This window comes from Bubalus bubalis, chromosome 23 (genome assembly GCF_019923935.1).
Source record: "Bubalus bubalis isolate 160015118507 breed Murrah chromosome 23, NDDB_SH_1, whole genome shotgun sequence".
NCBI lineage: Eukaryota > Metazoa > Chordata > Mammalia > Artiodactyla > Bovidae > Bubalus > Bubalus bubalis.
The window spans coordinates 49,111,895-49,127,095 of NC_059179.1; the positions used below are offsets into that span (position 1 = coordinate 49,111,895).

General features: G+C 49.0%; 1 protein-coding gene across 3 annotated transcripts in view; it reads left to right on the forward strand.

Annotated features, from left to right (window-relative positions):
- MGMT (O-6-methylguanine-DNA methyltransferase) overlaps positions 1–15,201 on the forward strand; it is a 225,169-nt gene that overhangs the window by 186,058 nt on the left and 23,910 nt on the right. For all 3 annotated transcript variants that reach the window (XM_045164130.1, XM_045164128.1, XM_045164129.1), the window contains exon 3: positions 484–644. In XM_045164130.1, coding sequence (XP_045020065.1) covers positions 484–644 — 161 coding nt within the window. The remainder of the gene's footprint in view (positions 1–483; positions 645–15,201) is intronic.

Consider the following 15,201-nt stretch of genomic DNA (forward strand, 5'->3'; position numbering starts at 1 on the left):
CAGGGTGACCAGCACACCGAACAGACACCCTGGAGCGAGAGGCGCAGTGCAGACTCAGGGTGGGGTCCCCCCAAAGCCCCCTGAGAGCTGTAGAGCACATGGAGCTGTGGGGTATGCAGTGGAAATGCGGTGGGAGGGACGAAGAGGTGGGTTTAACTACTCTATTTCTGGAGAACATTTTTCTTATGGCGAATGCTCAGTGACTGCAGAGGAAGTGGGGGTGGGTGCGGGTGGTGGTCTCGAAATGGGCGGGCTCATGCCCACTGGATCTGCATCTGAGCTCATCACCCTTGTTCTCACACCCCCGCCCTGCGGCAGGACTGCAGACACTCAGAGCCCTGCAGACGAGCACCGGTCCCAGGACATCCTTCCAAAAACTGTCCCTCTAAGCTGAGGTGGAGGCACGGGTGCAGTGACCCGTTTAGAGGCAGCAGATGGAGGCAGGGCCTGGAGGTTGAGTCTCTCCTGTTCTCTCTCTTGCAGGCCTGCGGAGGCCGCCGCTCCCGCTGAGCAGCTCAGAGATCCTGGGGCAATGCTGGAGCCCCTGCTGCAGTGCGCGGCCTGGCTGGACACCTATTTCCGCGAGCCCGCAGTCCTCGAGGGGCTCCCCGTGCCTGCGCTGCACCATCCCGTCTTCCAGAAAGGTCGGTACCACGGCCGCCACGCGGCCTCTGGCTCAGGGAGCCTGACCTGATCACTGTCAGCCCCCTCCTGGCTCGGGCTGCTGACCACGCCTGCCGCGTGTTTCCCCCGAGTGACCAGAGGCAGCGTGTGCCACACAGCACGGCCGGGAGCGCCCGCTCCCCACCCGCTCCAATTGCTCGTGTTGGTTTTGGCATGTGGTCACATAATCCTTGGCAAAGGCAATAAAAATGATGCATGCAGAGCGACTCCTGACTCTCACTGGCTGAGAGTTTTAAATAGGAACACGTCTGAATGGCAGTGAATTTTTCAGTAAGCTTATTGTTCACTTACACTGTCTGCTTGCCAGCAGCACCAAGACCCACGTGTGGACAACCGGCCTTTCCACGCGCTTGGCTGCTAACACCCTGGAGTGGGCGGTGGCGGCGTGTCCTCTTGAATAAGTTTTCAGGCTAATATCTCAAACTTAGCACAGTTAAATGTTGTATTCTTGAGGGCTGAATTGAGAACGTACTGTCTATGTGCAGCGTGATAGTGACACATAAAGCCTCTGATAACGTAAAAACACTTTCCCAGACAAGTTCTCCTTCAGCTTTTGTTTGGAGCTCAATTATGGCAACTAATATCATTCTATACACATAGCGGAGGTTTATTTTGCATAGTGATTTTTTTCACAGTAGTTTTAATGTAAGTGAATCTATATCAGCAACTCAAGTGAAAAGAATTTGAGCAAGCTCCAGGAGATGGAGGAGGCCAGAGGAGCCTGGCTACAGTCCATGGGGTCACAGAGTTAGACACGGCTGAGCGCCTGAACAACAGCAACAGGTACGTAGAGACACATGTGTATAGATGCATACATGTGTATACACTTAAGAAAAAAAAATGACCATGAGATTTTAGATGAGGTGAATTTAAAGCAATCTTGAATTTCAAAGTGGAATTTGTATTCTAACTGCTGCCCTAGTTTTCAGCACAACTGAAGGTGGAGCAGAGCTTTCAGGGACAGCAGGTAGAGAAGCTCAGGCAAGTTGAGCTAATACCTGAGTTGGCCAGCAAGGTCAGGGGAGTGACCAGGTCGGACCCTGGGGGTCTTTGCCCACAATGAACTGAAGCTGAGCATGAACGCATCAGCCCTTGGGCATCACGTGGGGCTGTGTCCAGTGGGTGCGTCTCCAGGACAAGACTCCGTTGAGAGCTGGGTAGGCCTTTGCCGCACGCCACGCTCAGGTCCAGAGCCTTCCATCGTCCTGAGATTGGGGCCCCCTCGGGCCGAGGTGGCGCTGTGGCTGAGTTTGGCCACTGCTGCCTGGCACTCACCACCTGCTTGGAAGTGGAACTAGCCTCTCGAGTCGCCGGGCCGGGTCGAGGTGCCTGATGCTCCTTGTGTGCACCTCACGACACCAGGTGCAGGGCGGGGCCTGCTGTGCAGTTTGAGGAACTCAAATGTGGGTTTGTCTTTAAAGTAGAGGCTTGGGAATCCCGGAGCAGCGAACTCTTCTGTCCACTACTGCCATTTACTGCTCTGCCACCAGGAGCAGAAGCAGATTGGCCAAACATCTTTCCTTCTCCTTACATGTGTCAAATAAGTGAGCTCAAGTTTAAGGTTTAGAATGTTTCAGAGCAGAGACATTATGAAACAGGGCAGGAAGTATCTGTATAATATAATGAGGGTGTCAGCAGAGGGTGAGCTTGTAAAACCCTGAAGTCCTGTCCTCAGTGCTCGAAGAGAGTGGGAGCTGGCCACACGCACCCTGCCACCCGCCTTCCCGGCTCCGGGCCTGAGCGTGGCCATCTCTTCTCCTGTGGGTCACGGTCATGGTAGGTCTGGGCAACCAGGGCAAGCTGGAAGCAGGCACTGGGGAAGGATGAAGACTGCAGTCACCCAGTAGCCCACCCCCGTTGGACTAGATCTGCAGTGCTGGGGGACACTTGTGACCGGGGCCAGGTCCCCTCCAGCTGGAATTTGGGGTGGGGGCAGGAGGGTCCCCGAGGCAAGGCCGCCTGCTGGCAGCGCTAGCTCCCAGGACAGGATTTCCCACGCCGCAGCCTGTGCCAGCCAGGCTTTTCTGCTTTAGCTCAATCACTTCTCCCAGGCGAGGACCAGGTGTGGGGATTTTTACAGTTTAAGAAGGGAGGTGGTGGGTGGTTGTAATGTGATTGCTAACACGGAGTTAATTGGCACTAACCCCAGGTGTGCTGACACCCTTGCTGCTCAGGGAAGGTTGGCTTTGCTCTCTTCCTCTGTCTTGGAGCCGGTGAACTGGGGTGCAAGGGGAAGGCCCATGCGGGGAGGGCGCTCCAGCACCCCCAGAGCTCCTGATGGCTGTGGGGTCCACCAGGAAGAGAAACCTTTGCAGTCGGAGGAGCAGGTGTGTTTATCTGGAAGAAATGCTTCTTGACAAATTCTGTCTTCCGTGCCTCTGAGGTTGTGAGCACATTTAGCATCCTTTGGGCGTCACCTTTCATCCCGTTCCTCTGAGATGTAGACGTGTAGACCAGACCTGCCTGTCTCGGCTTGGTTAGAAGTGCAGCAGTGAGGGAGCTCCTGCTGGAGTCCTGCACGGCCCAGCCTGCGAGCCTGGGGGCCCTGCACTGCCTGTGCTGGCTGCCCGGGCCCCCTGCTCGGGCAGGACCACCACCTCACCTCTCAGACTCCTCACCTGACGTGAGGGTGATGCTCACCATCTGTTGTTTTTTTTTTTTGGTAAGACTGGTCACAAAGCAGGGCCTATTAGAATTACCATTTTTGTAGGCCAAGACACGTATTGGAGATTTAACGTCCTGCATCTTCTTACCTTGGAGCATTTCTGAAGTCTGATTAGTAACAAATTGATTATCTGGGTATTTCTACTAAGGAACTGTTAGGCCATCCTCCTGACCAGAAGTCTGGAGGAGGCCTAGGTAGCTGCCTTGCCCATGGATCACCGCAGGTGGGATTTCTCTCAGAAAGGGAGGCAGTTCAGTGAGGTTCGTGATGCTGATGAAGGAACGAAAATGAGAGGCAAGAGCGAGTGAGAAGTGTTCTGTCCTCGTAGGATTATGGTTTTACTAACGTAACTTCAAAAACAGAAATGAATGTTTTGTTTTCTGAGTTTTGTGAAAGGTATTTGTTTTCGTGTTTTGCTAATGAGCTAGCTGCCTTGTAACTTCACAAGGCATTTTTAGGGCGGTAGGGTCCTCCCTGTAAACCTCTTACAGAGGTCAGGTTTGTTTATTTTGAATTCATGTTTCTCCAAGAAACAGTTTTTTAATGAAGCTATTATTCCTGAAATAAATCTTACTGTTTCTTTCATAATAAAATACCATTTTAACTTAGTTTCTCTGAATACTCCCTCACTTCTTTATATTGACACATAAAAATGTTAGCTTCTTGGTGTAGTATACCTCTTAATACCTGTAGCCTTAGCGATCAGTGGCAGAAGCAGCCGGAATGACCAAAGAAGCACTGTGCCAAGCAGGGTTCCACAGAGTGTTGAGAAGAGCAGGCTAGGAAAAGCGAAGACTGCTGTCAGACTTGGACGTGTGCAGCACTGTCTTCCCTCTGCCCCAAAGGCCCTCCTGGCAGGCGTGGCCGGGCAGATGGGGGCAGGCCCACTGCCCTGGCACTGTGAGCTTTTTCTGCCGGGCTGGAGGTGGCCTCCCTGGGCGCCCCGAGTCCCCTTGCTGCGGCAGGGCCTGGCGGTGCTCTGGACGGATGCCAAAAGAAGCCGCTCCCAGGGAACGCGGGGAGCGTTCAGCCTTCCACCCTGTTCCGTCTCACAGAGGACGGTTTTCAACAGATGAGTTCTGAGTTTTCTTTTTAAAGTGTCTGCAATGTTCCTTTTTAAATGAAATATTTAACAGTTTAATAATTCCTTCGTCACAGCTATGAGCTTGTAGCCATGAAATCCAGTTGCATGACAGTAGTAAGATCTGCATTTTTTAAACCTGCTGCCTAGAGGGAAGTTTCTTTGCAACTTCTGCTACCAAGCCTCTAAAAGGATTCTTGTACTTCTATGTCTCTTGTGAACCCTGTTTCAGAATGGTCTTTAACAACCCTACCCATCTGTCAGAGGAAAGGCCCTTTTGAGGAGAATGAGTTCGTTTCCCTGCAGTGTCCTGCGTGTGGCCCCCTGAGCCTCCTCCATCTGGGGTTTCGGGGCCTGCTTTCCCCACCGTGTCCTGCGTGTGGCCCCCCGACCCCCTCCGTTCGGGGTCGCGGGGCCTGCTTTCCCCACCGTGTCCTGCGTGTGGCCCCCTGAGCCCCCTCCATTCGGGGTCGCGGGGCCTGCTTTCCCCACCGTGTCCTGCGTGTGGCCCCTGAGCCCCTCCGTTCGGGGTCGCGGGGCCTGCTTTCCCCACCGTGTCCTGCGTGTGGCCCCTGAGCCCCTCCGTTCGGGGTCGCGGGGCCTGCTTTCCCCACCGTGTCCTGCGTGTGGCCCCTGAGCCCCTCCGTTCGGGGTCGCGGGGCCTGCTGTGGCGCGCTGTCACTCCCTCACCCTGGGGCCAGCCCAGGGCGCCCTCAGAGGGTGTGTGGTGGGGAAGGGAGGCTGCTCTCCGTGTCTCTTTCAGAGCCACGGCAAGATGCAGCTTTGTGCTCACAGGCCGCTTGTACTGATAGTTTCCCTGAATTAAAAAAAAAAAAAAGAATTACTGATTTAAAGAGAAAATAGCTAAAATAGGAGATGCTTTACAGGTTCTGGTTGGTAGCCATCACTGTTCTCCCATATTCTAAATGAGGGCTTCTAACAATTGTTGACCTTCTGAGATGTTACCTCGTGGGGCTCCTTCCAAGGCCCATCTGTTGATTAGAACAAGGAAACACTTGCACCTTGGTGGGAAGGAAACAGCTGCTGAGAATGCACTTCTCTCAACCCTCGAGCTGCTGAGCACTTTCAGGGCTAACAGACTTGGAAATCTGGGTCTGCAGCCTTTGACATCTGAGGCTGGCAAAGGTGAAATGGAAAGACCACGTGAAAAGCCCAGGAGCGGCGGTCAGCCGCGGAGCTCAGGGTGCTGGGAAGGCGGTCTGAGGTCTCGGATCAAGACCAGAGGCCACCGCCAGGAGCAGCCCATCCCCTCTTTCATGGAAAGTAACACCCAGCACGTTGTTGTGGTTCAGGACCCTGGGAAAAAAGAAGTGGAAGTGTCTGAATAAAGCAGGGCGGGGCTCAGTGAAGGGGGTATGGGTGTAGCGGGAGTCCTGGGGTGCAGAGGTGGGGAGCCTTCCTCATCAGCGTGTTTGCTGTGACGCTCCAGGCTCCCTTAACCACCCCAGGGACCCCCTCCCTGCTCGGAGGAGAGCCCTGCATTTTCTGGGAGGCCCTCCGTCCAGCCTTCAGGAGAGCCTGCAGCTGACTCGTAGGCCAGAGGGAGTACCCTCCCCAGCGGGCCATCCTCTCCTGCCTGCCTGGCCCCCACCCTTGTTGGAATATTGCATCACTTCCAGCCCCTCAGTGGAGCAGAAGATCCCCAGAATTCTGTGTCCTGGGTTGGGGGCTCCCAGCCGAGGCAGAAGGAGCATCGTTTGAGACTGTGGACCCTGTGTGGCTGGCCAGGCCGGCTCAGGGAAGTCCGTGCCCTTCAGCAGGAGCGTTCCGCCTCCACTGAGCAAGCCCCTTCTGGCGTGTGGGCACGTGTCGCGGGAGCCTGAGGGCATCGTATCTCAGGTTTGTTATTTTTCACATTCTGTTTGCACGCGGTTTCCTGCCTGGCAGTTGTCGTAGTGCTTGTTTACTCTTTGTTCTGTGCAACCACATCTTGAGCTAGCAGAGAGTTTTTAAAGTTTCAACTGGGATTGATTCAAGCAAACGAGTTCTCCAGGTTACTCTCCTAGCTGAGGCCCTCCCTTTTCCTGAGGGTGTATGTATCAGAATGCTCTAGAAAGCCTGTTAACGATACTGTGTCTGCAGTATCGATAATTCTCACCCCTTCCCCAACCACATTAAAATCTTATAAGAGGCAAATTACACATGCCGTATTTTGAGAATTACTGCTTTTAAAGAATTTATTTAAATGGATCTAACTCTAAGTGCTTTTACTGTGTGTTTCACCCTATACTAAGGTTAATATTTCTAATTTAATAATGGTTTTGTTTGAGACATAACTGTGCCTACTTAAGCGTTTTTGCTGTTGTAATCAACAACACGAAGCCTGGCATGCTGCAGTCCATGGGGTCGCAAAGAGTCAGACATGACTGAGCGACTGAACTGAATCCACAGCTTCAGTAAGTTCTAGGCTTTGCATGCCTCTCCCTGCTTTCAGAGCTTTGCTCACAGCCAGGTGACAAGGCAGAGGGGCCCACATAGCCTTAACATTTGATAGAAAAAACTAGGCAAGACAGGCTACCCATCAGAACATCTGTTTGCAGGTATGGACAGACAACCAGATGATGCCCCCAGGAGCCTCGCCAGGATACCCTGGGGTAGAGCCCTAGCAGAGGCAACCAGAGCCTTTGGGAGGTGTCTAGATACTTTGGCCAAAAATGTGTTTTTCCTCTGAAGCAGGCAGAAAACCGAAGCTTTAGCTTCTTGTGGAGCTCTCTGAGCAGTGGGCATGGCTGAGAAAGGGGCGAGAGGATCTTCAGGTTCTGGATGCTGACCTGAGAGGCTGTGACTGCTGTGAGGTGTCCGTGCTCACTTGCCCCGGGGAGAAAGCGGGGTGCAGTGCTCGCCCTCTCCTGTGCTGGCTCGGGTACCCCCGCAGCCTGCTGGGCTCCTCATGAGCGCCTGGGGTCCCTGCACAAAGAGCCCTCTGACGAAGCAGTAATTACCAGGGGCTCCTGAGAGGCCTAGCTCAGGGGAAGTTTCCTCCTAAATCTAAGAGGTGGTCAGATCCACGTTCCCTAAGGTTTCCATAAATCAGGCAAAAAAAAAAAAAAAAAATGAATACTTGAGAATGCCTTCACTCAAGGCTTCAGGGTCACACAGTATAATTGAACCAAGCTCAAAGATAACCAGAAAGTTGGTTTGAAAGTCAGCTACTTTCAAACCTTGTAGGATACAATGAGGTCTCTATTACAAATAAATAGTACTTAAAATTGAAGTTATTACAAGTATTGCTTTTATGAGAAAATATTAACATTGAAGTATGACTTATCTCTGGCGTAGTAATTAAACGTCCTACCAGTGAAGGTTCCGATTAAAAATGAGTCACCCTACTTACATTCACACGTTTAGAAAGACATCACCTGGAAGGGCCTGTGTTGGACTTGGGTGTGTTTCACGTCGAAAAAAGGAATGGAGAACCAAGTTTCTTTCTGCTGGGAGAAGTGAGTTACATTGTCACTTTCTTCAATAATTTTCATTTGAAATGAACTTTAAAAAATAATCGTCTAACAAGCCTATATTTTAACATGACAGACTGACTTTTCCTTACGCGTCCTTCCAAGAGAATGTTTGGTGTTTTGTTGTCATAGATGTTGTCTGGTCACATTGACAGGCAACATTAACGTATTTTGATATCACGCTAGCAATAATAAATAGAATCATGTCTAATCCCTGGGTTTACAGAGAAAATGGTGTTTTAGGAGAGCACCATCTAAAACTAGACTGTAAGCTACCAACGTTAAATGTACGAGTATTGATACAAAACTAGGGGCTGCAATGCCGTCTAGCTATTTGCAGGATCCAAAAGTGTAAAAACTGTTACTTAATTTAAACGCTCTCTCCCTCAGGTTTACTTGCAACCCTTATGTTCAAGATGACTCAGGTCGTTTCAGTCACTCAGTCGTGTCCCCCTCCTTGCGACCCCATGGATTGCAGCAGGCCAGGCCTCCCTGTCCATCACCAGCTCCCGGAGCTTGCTCAGATTCATGTCCATTGAGGCAGTGATGCTGTCCAACCAACCGAGATGACTCAGAGTATAGGATTTATGAGCGTACAGGTCCCATTTTGAAGGTCATGTTTCCAGTGTCCGAATGGAAAAGTAAGGTATCTCCTGGAAAAGAACCGTCTCTCTCTGAGACGTGGCTTTCACGACCTTCAGGGGTGGGACTCTCCAGGCAGGACAGACCTTCTGGAGGCTCAGTTGCCAGGGCATTGTGTGAAGTTTTAAGGCCATGTAACAAAGTGCTTCCGAAACTGAAGAATGAAGCATAGCGGAAGAAGTGTGTTTAGCTCGTCTGCATGTCCCGAGCTATATTCCGATATTTCCTGCCCTCTGAGAAGTGGCGAGAAGCAGCAGCCCTGCTGAGCCCTGCCCTCGGCCAGCATCACCCTGTGCAGCCCTGCTGAGCCCTGCCCTCGGCCAGCGTCACGCTGTGCAGGCTCTGTGTGGCGGCAGCCCCTCCTCCCTCTCCCTTGCGCCGTGTTCACCGTGCGCAGGCACATTGTGTGAAGGACCGCCCCGGACGTAGGGGCAGGGGACACTGTCTGCTCTTCCTAAAAACACAGCCGCCCTGCGCAGGGCCACGAGGTCCAGCAGCGGCCCGCCCTTTGAGCCAGTCCTCCGAGCCAGGGAGGGAAGGAGGGAGACCCAGGGCTCGCCACTCGGCCAGGACGTGTGCTTTTCTCAGTGCGTCCGCATCTCTTCCTCTTTGTAGAATAAAATATGCAAGAACCAACATAAATGGCATGTCCCCCCCTTTTTTCCTCAAGAATTGGGCCTTTGATGTTCAAGAGCAACTAATATTAAAGACCATCCCTAGCAGGCTGTAGAAACTGCACCTATTTATGACAAATGTAAAACAGCACAAATCTCGCAGAATATGATGGTATCATTAGTTTGTGAATCGCATCCTTGAAAATAACTGTGGAGGAGCCAAATCGGTTTAAAAGAAGATAACAAAATGGTTTAAGCTACTTAGGTTGAATGCCAATTATATTTTAATATTCAACTGAGCATATTTTACTAAGAAAAAAGGCCGCGTTGACGCATGCATAACTCATTGGCAGCGTCGGCCAGCTGTGCCACTCTACTCTCCGAATCACTTTGTGCATTTTAGTAGCATGGTAATTTAGTAGAGAACTACCTGAGTGATGGCATTTTCAATGAGCAGGTAATCTACAGAGAATTTTTATATGGTTATGAGTTCTGTGCTTCAGCCCGGCAACACAAAAATACATCAAGACCAATTACGGTATCAACTTCCAGTGTGGCGCCCTCGCCACGCAAGTGCATGTATTTCTGCCCCAGGCATTTCAAATTGCATCTAATTTGAAATCTTTGGGGTTTTAATTAAATTTCAGAATATATGGAATTCTTCATTAGCACCTGCTCTGAATAGCAGATTGCCCTTCTCTCGGTTTCTCGTTAAAGAAGTAGGCTGTGGTAAAGAGCATGTTCAGGAACCGATCATTTGTGGGGCCTGGGTATTGGAACAGAAATAGTGAAATGCAAAATAATATCAAAAAGATTATTAGTCCAGGGAGAGTCTCTTGATTTGTATTTTAATGGAATTTTACATTTCTCTTAATGATTTGCAAATTGTCCTCTGATTATAAGATGCATTAAGCTTTTCATTTTAATGGCAAAGACACAGCCATTAGCAGAATTTTTTTTTTCTGTCTCCTTTTTAGAGTGCTTCCCTGCAGCAGATAAATATTGAAACCATTAACACCTTTTGATGTTCGTCATAGCCTGCGTCTTGGACCTGCACACAGCTCCCAAGGTCTCTTGGTGTTCGCACCTGGCCAGGGGCCCCAACTCTTCACCTGATGTGTTTCCTTTTCTAGAATACAGGACTTGTGTTTAAGGTTTCATTAGAGGTCTGGTGTATTTGGGTTGAAGCTAAAGCATTTAAATGTTATCCATGGTCCCAGTAGCATTAATAGAAGCTGTGTTGTCAGTGTGGAGGATGGTGGTCGGCAGGCCTGGAGCCAAGGAGAGCCAGAGGGATACCCCTGGAGAGTTGGGAAGAGTATCCCACCACCCTCTGACCGCCCCACAGAGCCCCCGAGGGTGCCCCACCCTGAGGGCGGGGCAGCTGCCCATGGTTGGGCCTCTGAGATGATACCTTGCTTCTCGGGCGCAGATGTCGGGTCCTTCCCAGCATGTGCGTGGTCTCCGTGACCAGGCTCTTCTGCTCCATCTGCTGCACATGCTGGGGGAGTGCTGGGCTCTGACCCAGGTGCAGCAGTGCATTTCGAATCCAGGAGCCCTGCTCCCCTGGACGACCACGGCTGCCGGCACCCAGCACTTGCTCAAGAGCAGAGCTTGGCTCCAGACGGAAGCAGCAGCCAGGGTCCCATTCCCGAGCAGGCCAGCGTGCAGGTCGAGTGAGCGCGGCCCAGCACCACGTGGCTCTGTGGGTGGAGCCAGGCCCGTGACACCCCCACCTGGCCCCGCCATGGTCTCTTCCCAGCTCATGTGGCAGGTTCTCTGGTGGCTGCTCGGCCCACCACCCTGGACTGAGCGTGCTGCGGCCCTTTTCTCCCCAAGAGCGTGTGGAAGGAAGCATGGGAAGCCTCAGGAGGACCACTTCCCGCTGCCTGGACATGGCCCTTGAGTGATTCTTGACAGTGGTTCCTTTCTACATGCTTCAGGGTCAGATGTCATTCAGTTTAACGTATTTATTGAATGCCTTCCCCAGACTTAGATAGTTGTCGCCCTCTTCAAAGTGAAGGTGAGTTGCAAGGGGAGGACTCCAGGCCTCCCTGTCAGCCCATCCTCCACTGGTCAGTGGGGACACAGGTGCCGGTCTCTGGCAGAGCCCTAGGCCAGACCATGGAGAAGGGAGTTCAATTGGTCAGTCATTCAGCAATTATTTATTGAGCTGTAAGCAAAGCCCTCTTTTTGGCTCTTGGAACTTAAAAACTAAACGAAATTCTGGGCCTTATGAGCTTGTATTTTAGTAGGAAGTTGGAGGAGCCTGGTAAGCTTCAGTCCATAGGGTTGCTGGGAGTCGGACACAACTGAGCAACTTCACTTTCACTTTTCACTTTCATGCTTTGGAGAAGGAAATGGCAACCCACTCCAGTGTTCTTGCCTGGAGAATCCCAGGGACGGGGGAGCCTGGTGGGCTGCCGTCTCTCGGGTCTCACAGAGTCGGACACGACTGAAGCGACTTAGCAGCAGCAGCATGTATGTGTTTATAAGTATGTACTAGTATATATACACTCATACATATCCCTAGACCATCAGGGAGTGATATAATTGCTATGAAAAAATATTACCCAGGCCATGGGGAGGAGGGGCTGGGGTGGGAGTGGTAATGGCTCCTTTGAAACACATGGTCAGGGCTCCACGAGCTCAGAATCCAGATGCTTGGAAATATTGTCATCTTCCCTCTCTTGTTTTAACAGTTAAATTTCGGGGGGAAAGCAAGAAAATTATGTAAATAAATTCCTTTTGAATCATTTTTTATCATATGAGGGAAAGGAGCTGTTTGAAGAGTTTCATTAAGAATAACTGTTGAGTGCGTTATTGACAGGTTGGTATTTTCTTTTTTTTTTTATGAAATAGCCACATTGGACAAAAGCATATTCATTAAGGATTTGTAAGGCATAAACAAAAGAGGGAAGACGCCTCTGTGCACACCCGGGTTGAGGGTGGAGCACGGCCAGCACCGCTCAGTCCCGTGTGTCCTCCCAGCCACGTCGGCCTTCCCCCAGCCCAGCTCCATGGTTTGCACTTTTTACATGGATGAAATAGTACTGTGACTTGGTTCTTTCATTCAGCGTTTCTCTGAAACTCATCTGTTTTAAATCCTACAGAGATAGTTTGCTAATTATGACGAATATAGAGAACCTCATCTTCTGGGCATGCTGTAATTTTTTCCTGTCCTCTGTCACCAGGCATTGGGGTTCTCCTCGTTCTTTGCCTTTTAAACTAACGATGCTACAAGTGCTTTAGTGCATGTGCCAGGTGGCCGGAGGTGTGGGCAGAGTCCTGGAGAAAGGGAGCTACACAGAATTCCCGCAAGAGTTGGTTGCAGAATGCTGTTGTATGTGAGGAGTGCCGTTCTGTGTTGGGGGAACCACACGAGATTGGCGTGGGGCCACTGGGAACCGAGGCGGAACGATTCCAAAGAGAGTCGACACCACTGGAAACGGAAGTACATGGGAGAGTTAAGGGGGAGGAAGTTCCTGTTTATTGATTTTCAGTAAAAAATGATCAACTGTTCAGCATATAAATAATAAATTTGGTGTTTTATAATATAGAAGTAAATAACAAAAGGTTGGATGGGGAAATGGAAATGTTCTGCTATCAGTTCTTAGATTATAATGAGCAAGTATCGTATTAATTGAAAGAAGGGTTTGATAAATTAAAGAAGCATATTATAAATCCTACAATGCTACTAAAAAATAAAACCAAAATGAGTAGTTCATAGGTCAGTATAGAAGGTAAAATAGCTAATTTTTAAAGTAATCTAAAATAAGGCAGAAAAAACAGGGAAAGGACAACAGAAAACAGCTGGGACCAATAGCAAGTTGGTACTAGGTAGACTCCAGTCCAGACAGAGTGATCAGGTACTTTAAATGGAAATGGTGTTAAGGTTCAAATAAAAAGGCATAGATAAACAGGCTGGATTAAAAAAAAACAGACTCATTATATATTTTCTACAATAAACATAATTTCAAAGGACAGAGTTCTGTGCAAAAATGTAAGAAAAACAAAAGCATACATGTTAGAAATAAGTACACTGTCTGTTTTCAGTTTATATAATCATTTATGTGGGCTTCCTTGGTGGCTCAGTAGTTAAGAATCTGCCTGCCAATCCAGGAGACGTGGGTTCAGTTCCTGGGTCAGGAAGATACCCTGGAGAAGGAAATGGCAATCCACTTCAGTCTTCTTGCCTAGGAAATTCAATGGACAGAGGAGCCTGGTGGGCTACAGTCCATAAGGTCCCAAAACACAATTTATCGACTAAACAACAGCAGTCATGTACATAGAATATCTCATAGAATTTTGAATATCTGTTAAAATTAACAAGTAAATCTAACAAGGTTGAGGATATAGTTTTAATATATAACAATTAATTGATTTTTATGTAATAAAATTAAGAATTAAATTTAAAACACTGAGTTTTCAAGTAGTATCCAAAGTATATTTAAGATTAGCTTTAGTAAAAAGAATGCAGACCTCTCCACTGGACAATATAACGCATGATTGAGAGAAATTAAAGAGGACCTAAGGAAACTGACTCAGTGGACAGGAATTAGAGCAAATTTGAGCAAACTCCAGGAGTAGTGGAGAACAGAGGAGCCTGGCGGAACACAGTCCATGGGGTTGCAAAGAGTCGAACACGACTTAGTGACTGAACAACAACCGCAAAGTCAGCGCACAGGCCTTGGTCATTGGAGAAGCCAGTATTGCCAAGAGGTTAGTTCTCTGTGAACTGTTCTCTGAGTTCAGTCCCATGAGTCCTTTAAGTTCCCAGCTGATTCTAAATTTATATGAAAATGCAAAGAGGCTGGAATATCTAAAGCAGCCGTGAAAAAGAATAAAATTGTAGGACTTACATTACCTGATTTCAAGACTTAAAGACAGATCATCTGTAGTCAAGACGCCGTGGCACTGGCTTAAGCCTCAGTACTTAGAGCAACAGAACATACTCGAGATCCACACTTGTACAGCCATTGCATCCTTGAGAAAGACTCCAAACAGATGGATAGGGACAGTAAATCCTTTCAACAAATAGTGCTTGAACAACTGGGCCTCTCTCTCACACACACACACACACACACACACATTCATGCAAAGTCGCCTTGACCCCTAGTTCACACTGTACATGAAAATTAATTTGAGATGTATCATGTACGTAACATAAAACGGAAACTCTAAAGCTTTTATTTAGAAGAAAACATGGAGAATATCTTCATGTTACTAAAAAAATATTCACACAATCCTGAAATACAAATTCATGATAGAAAATAACAATGAAATAGACTTTATCAAAAGTAAAATACATCACTGATTAAATGAATTGGAAAGTCTTGGAGTAAAAGAGAATACTTGATACATGTATATTCTGTGTCAGTAGCCATGGGTTGAATGACTGAGGCAAGTGATCTAATTACAGAGGACTTCATTTAATCAATTAATATTTCCCCAGTCTACCGCTGATGTTGGAGGCTCATGAGTCTGAGTGTCAAACAAGCAGTGTTCCTAGACCTGAAAGCCGCTGTTGATTTCTCCGCCTTCTCCTGAGTGTGGTGTTGGCCCAGCAGGGTGGGCAGCCTTTGTAGAGAGAGCTTCTCCAGCGCCAGGGAGCCCTTTGTCTGCGGGGTAGTCTTGGTGTGTGGCCATGGACAGCCAGGGGCAGGGGACTCTGGTCGCTGCCTGCTGCTGTGGAACAGGACCCGGTTTGAAGTTGGCCATCATTTGTTGACCACTCTACAGAGTCTGAGTTATCAGCATTTTTTCACGGAAACATCTGGAAGAATTTGAGCCCCTGATAGTGTACGGGACTCAACCACTTTTTAAAGTTTTAAGTGGTAAGGTGCACACCTGATATTGCAAATTCAAGGTCAAACGTTTTTAATTTTGTCTCTGCTGGTGCTAGTGAAAAACTCTCCTTGCCTCACCCCTGCTTCATAAATGAAAAGACTCAGAATTCAGATGCTAAATTTGAAGGGGAGCAAAGTCATGTTTAAGGGGATCGTGGGACTTGGGAGAATATGTAGTGAGGTGCTTTCT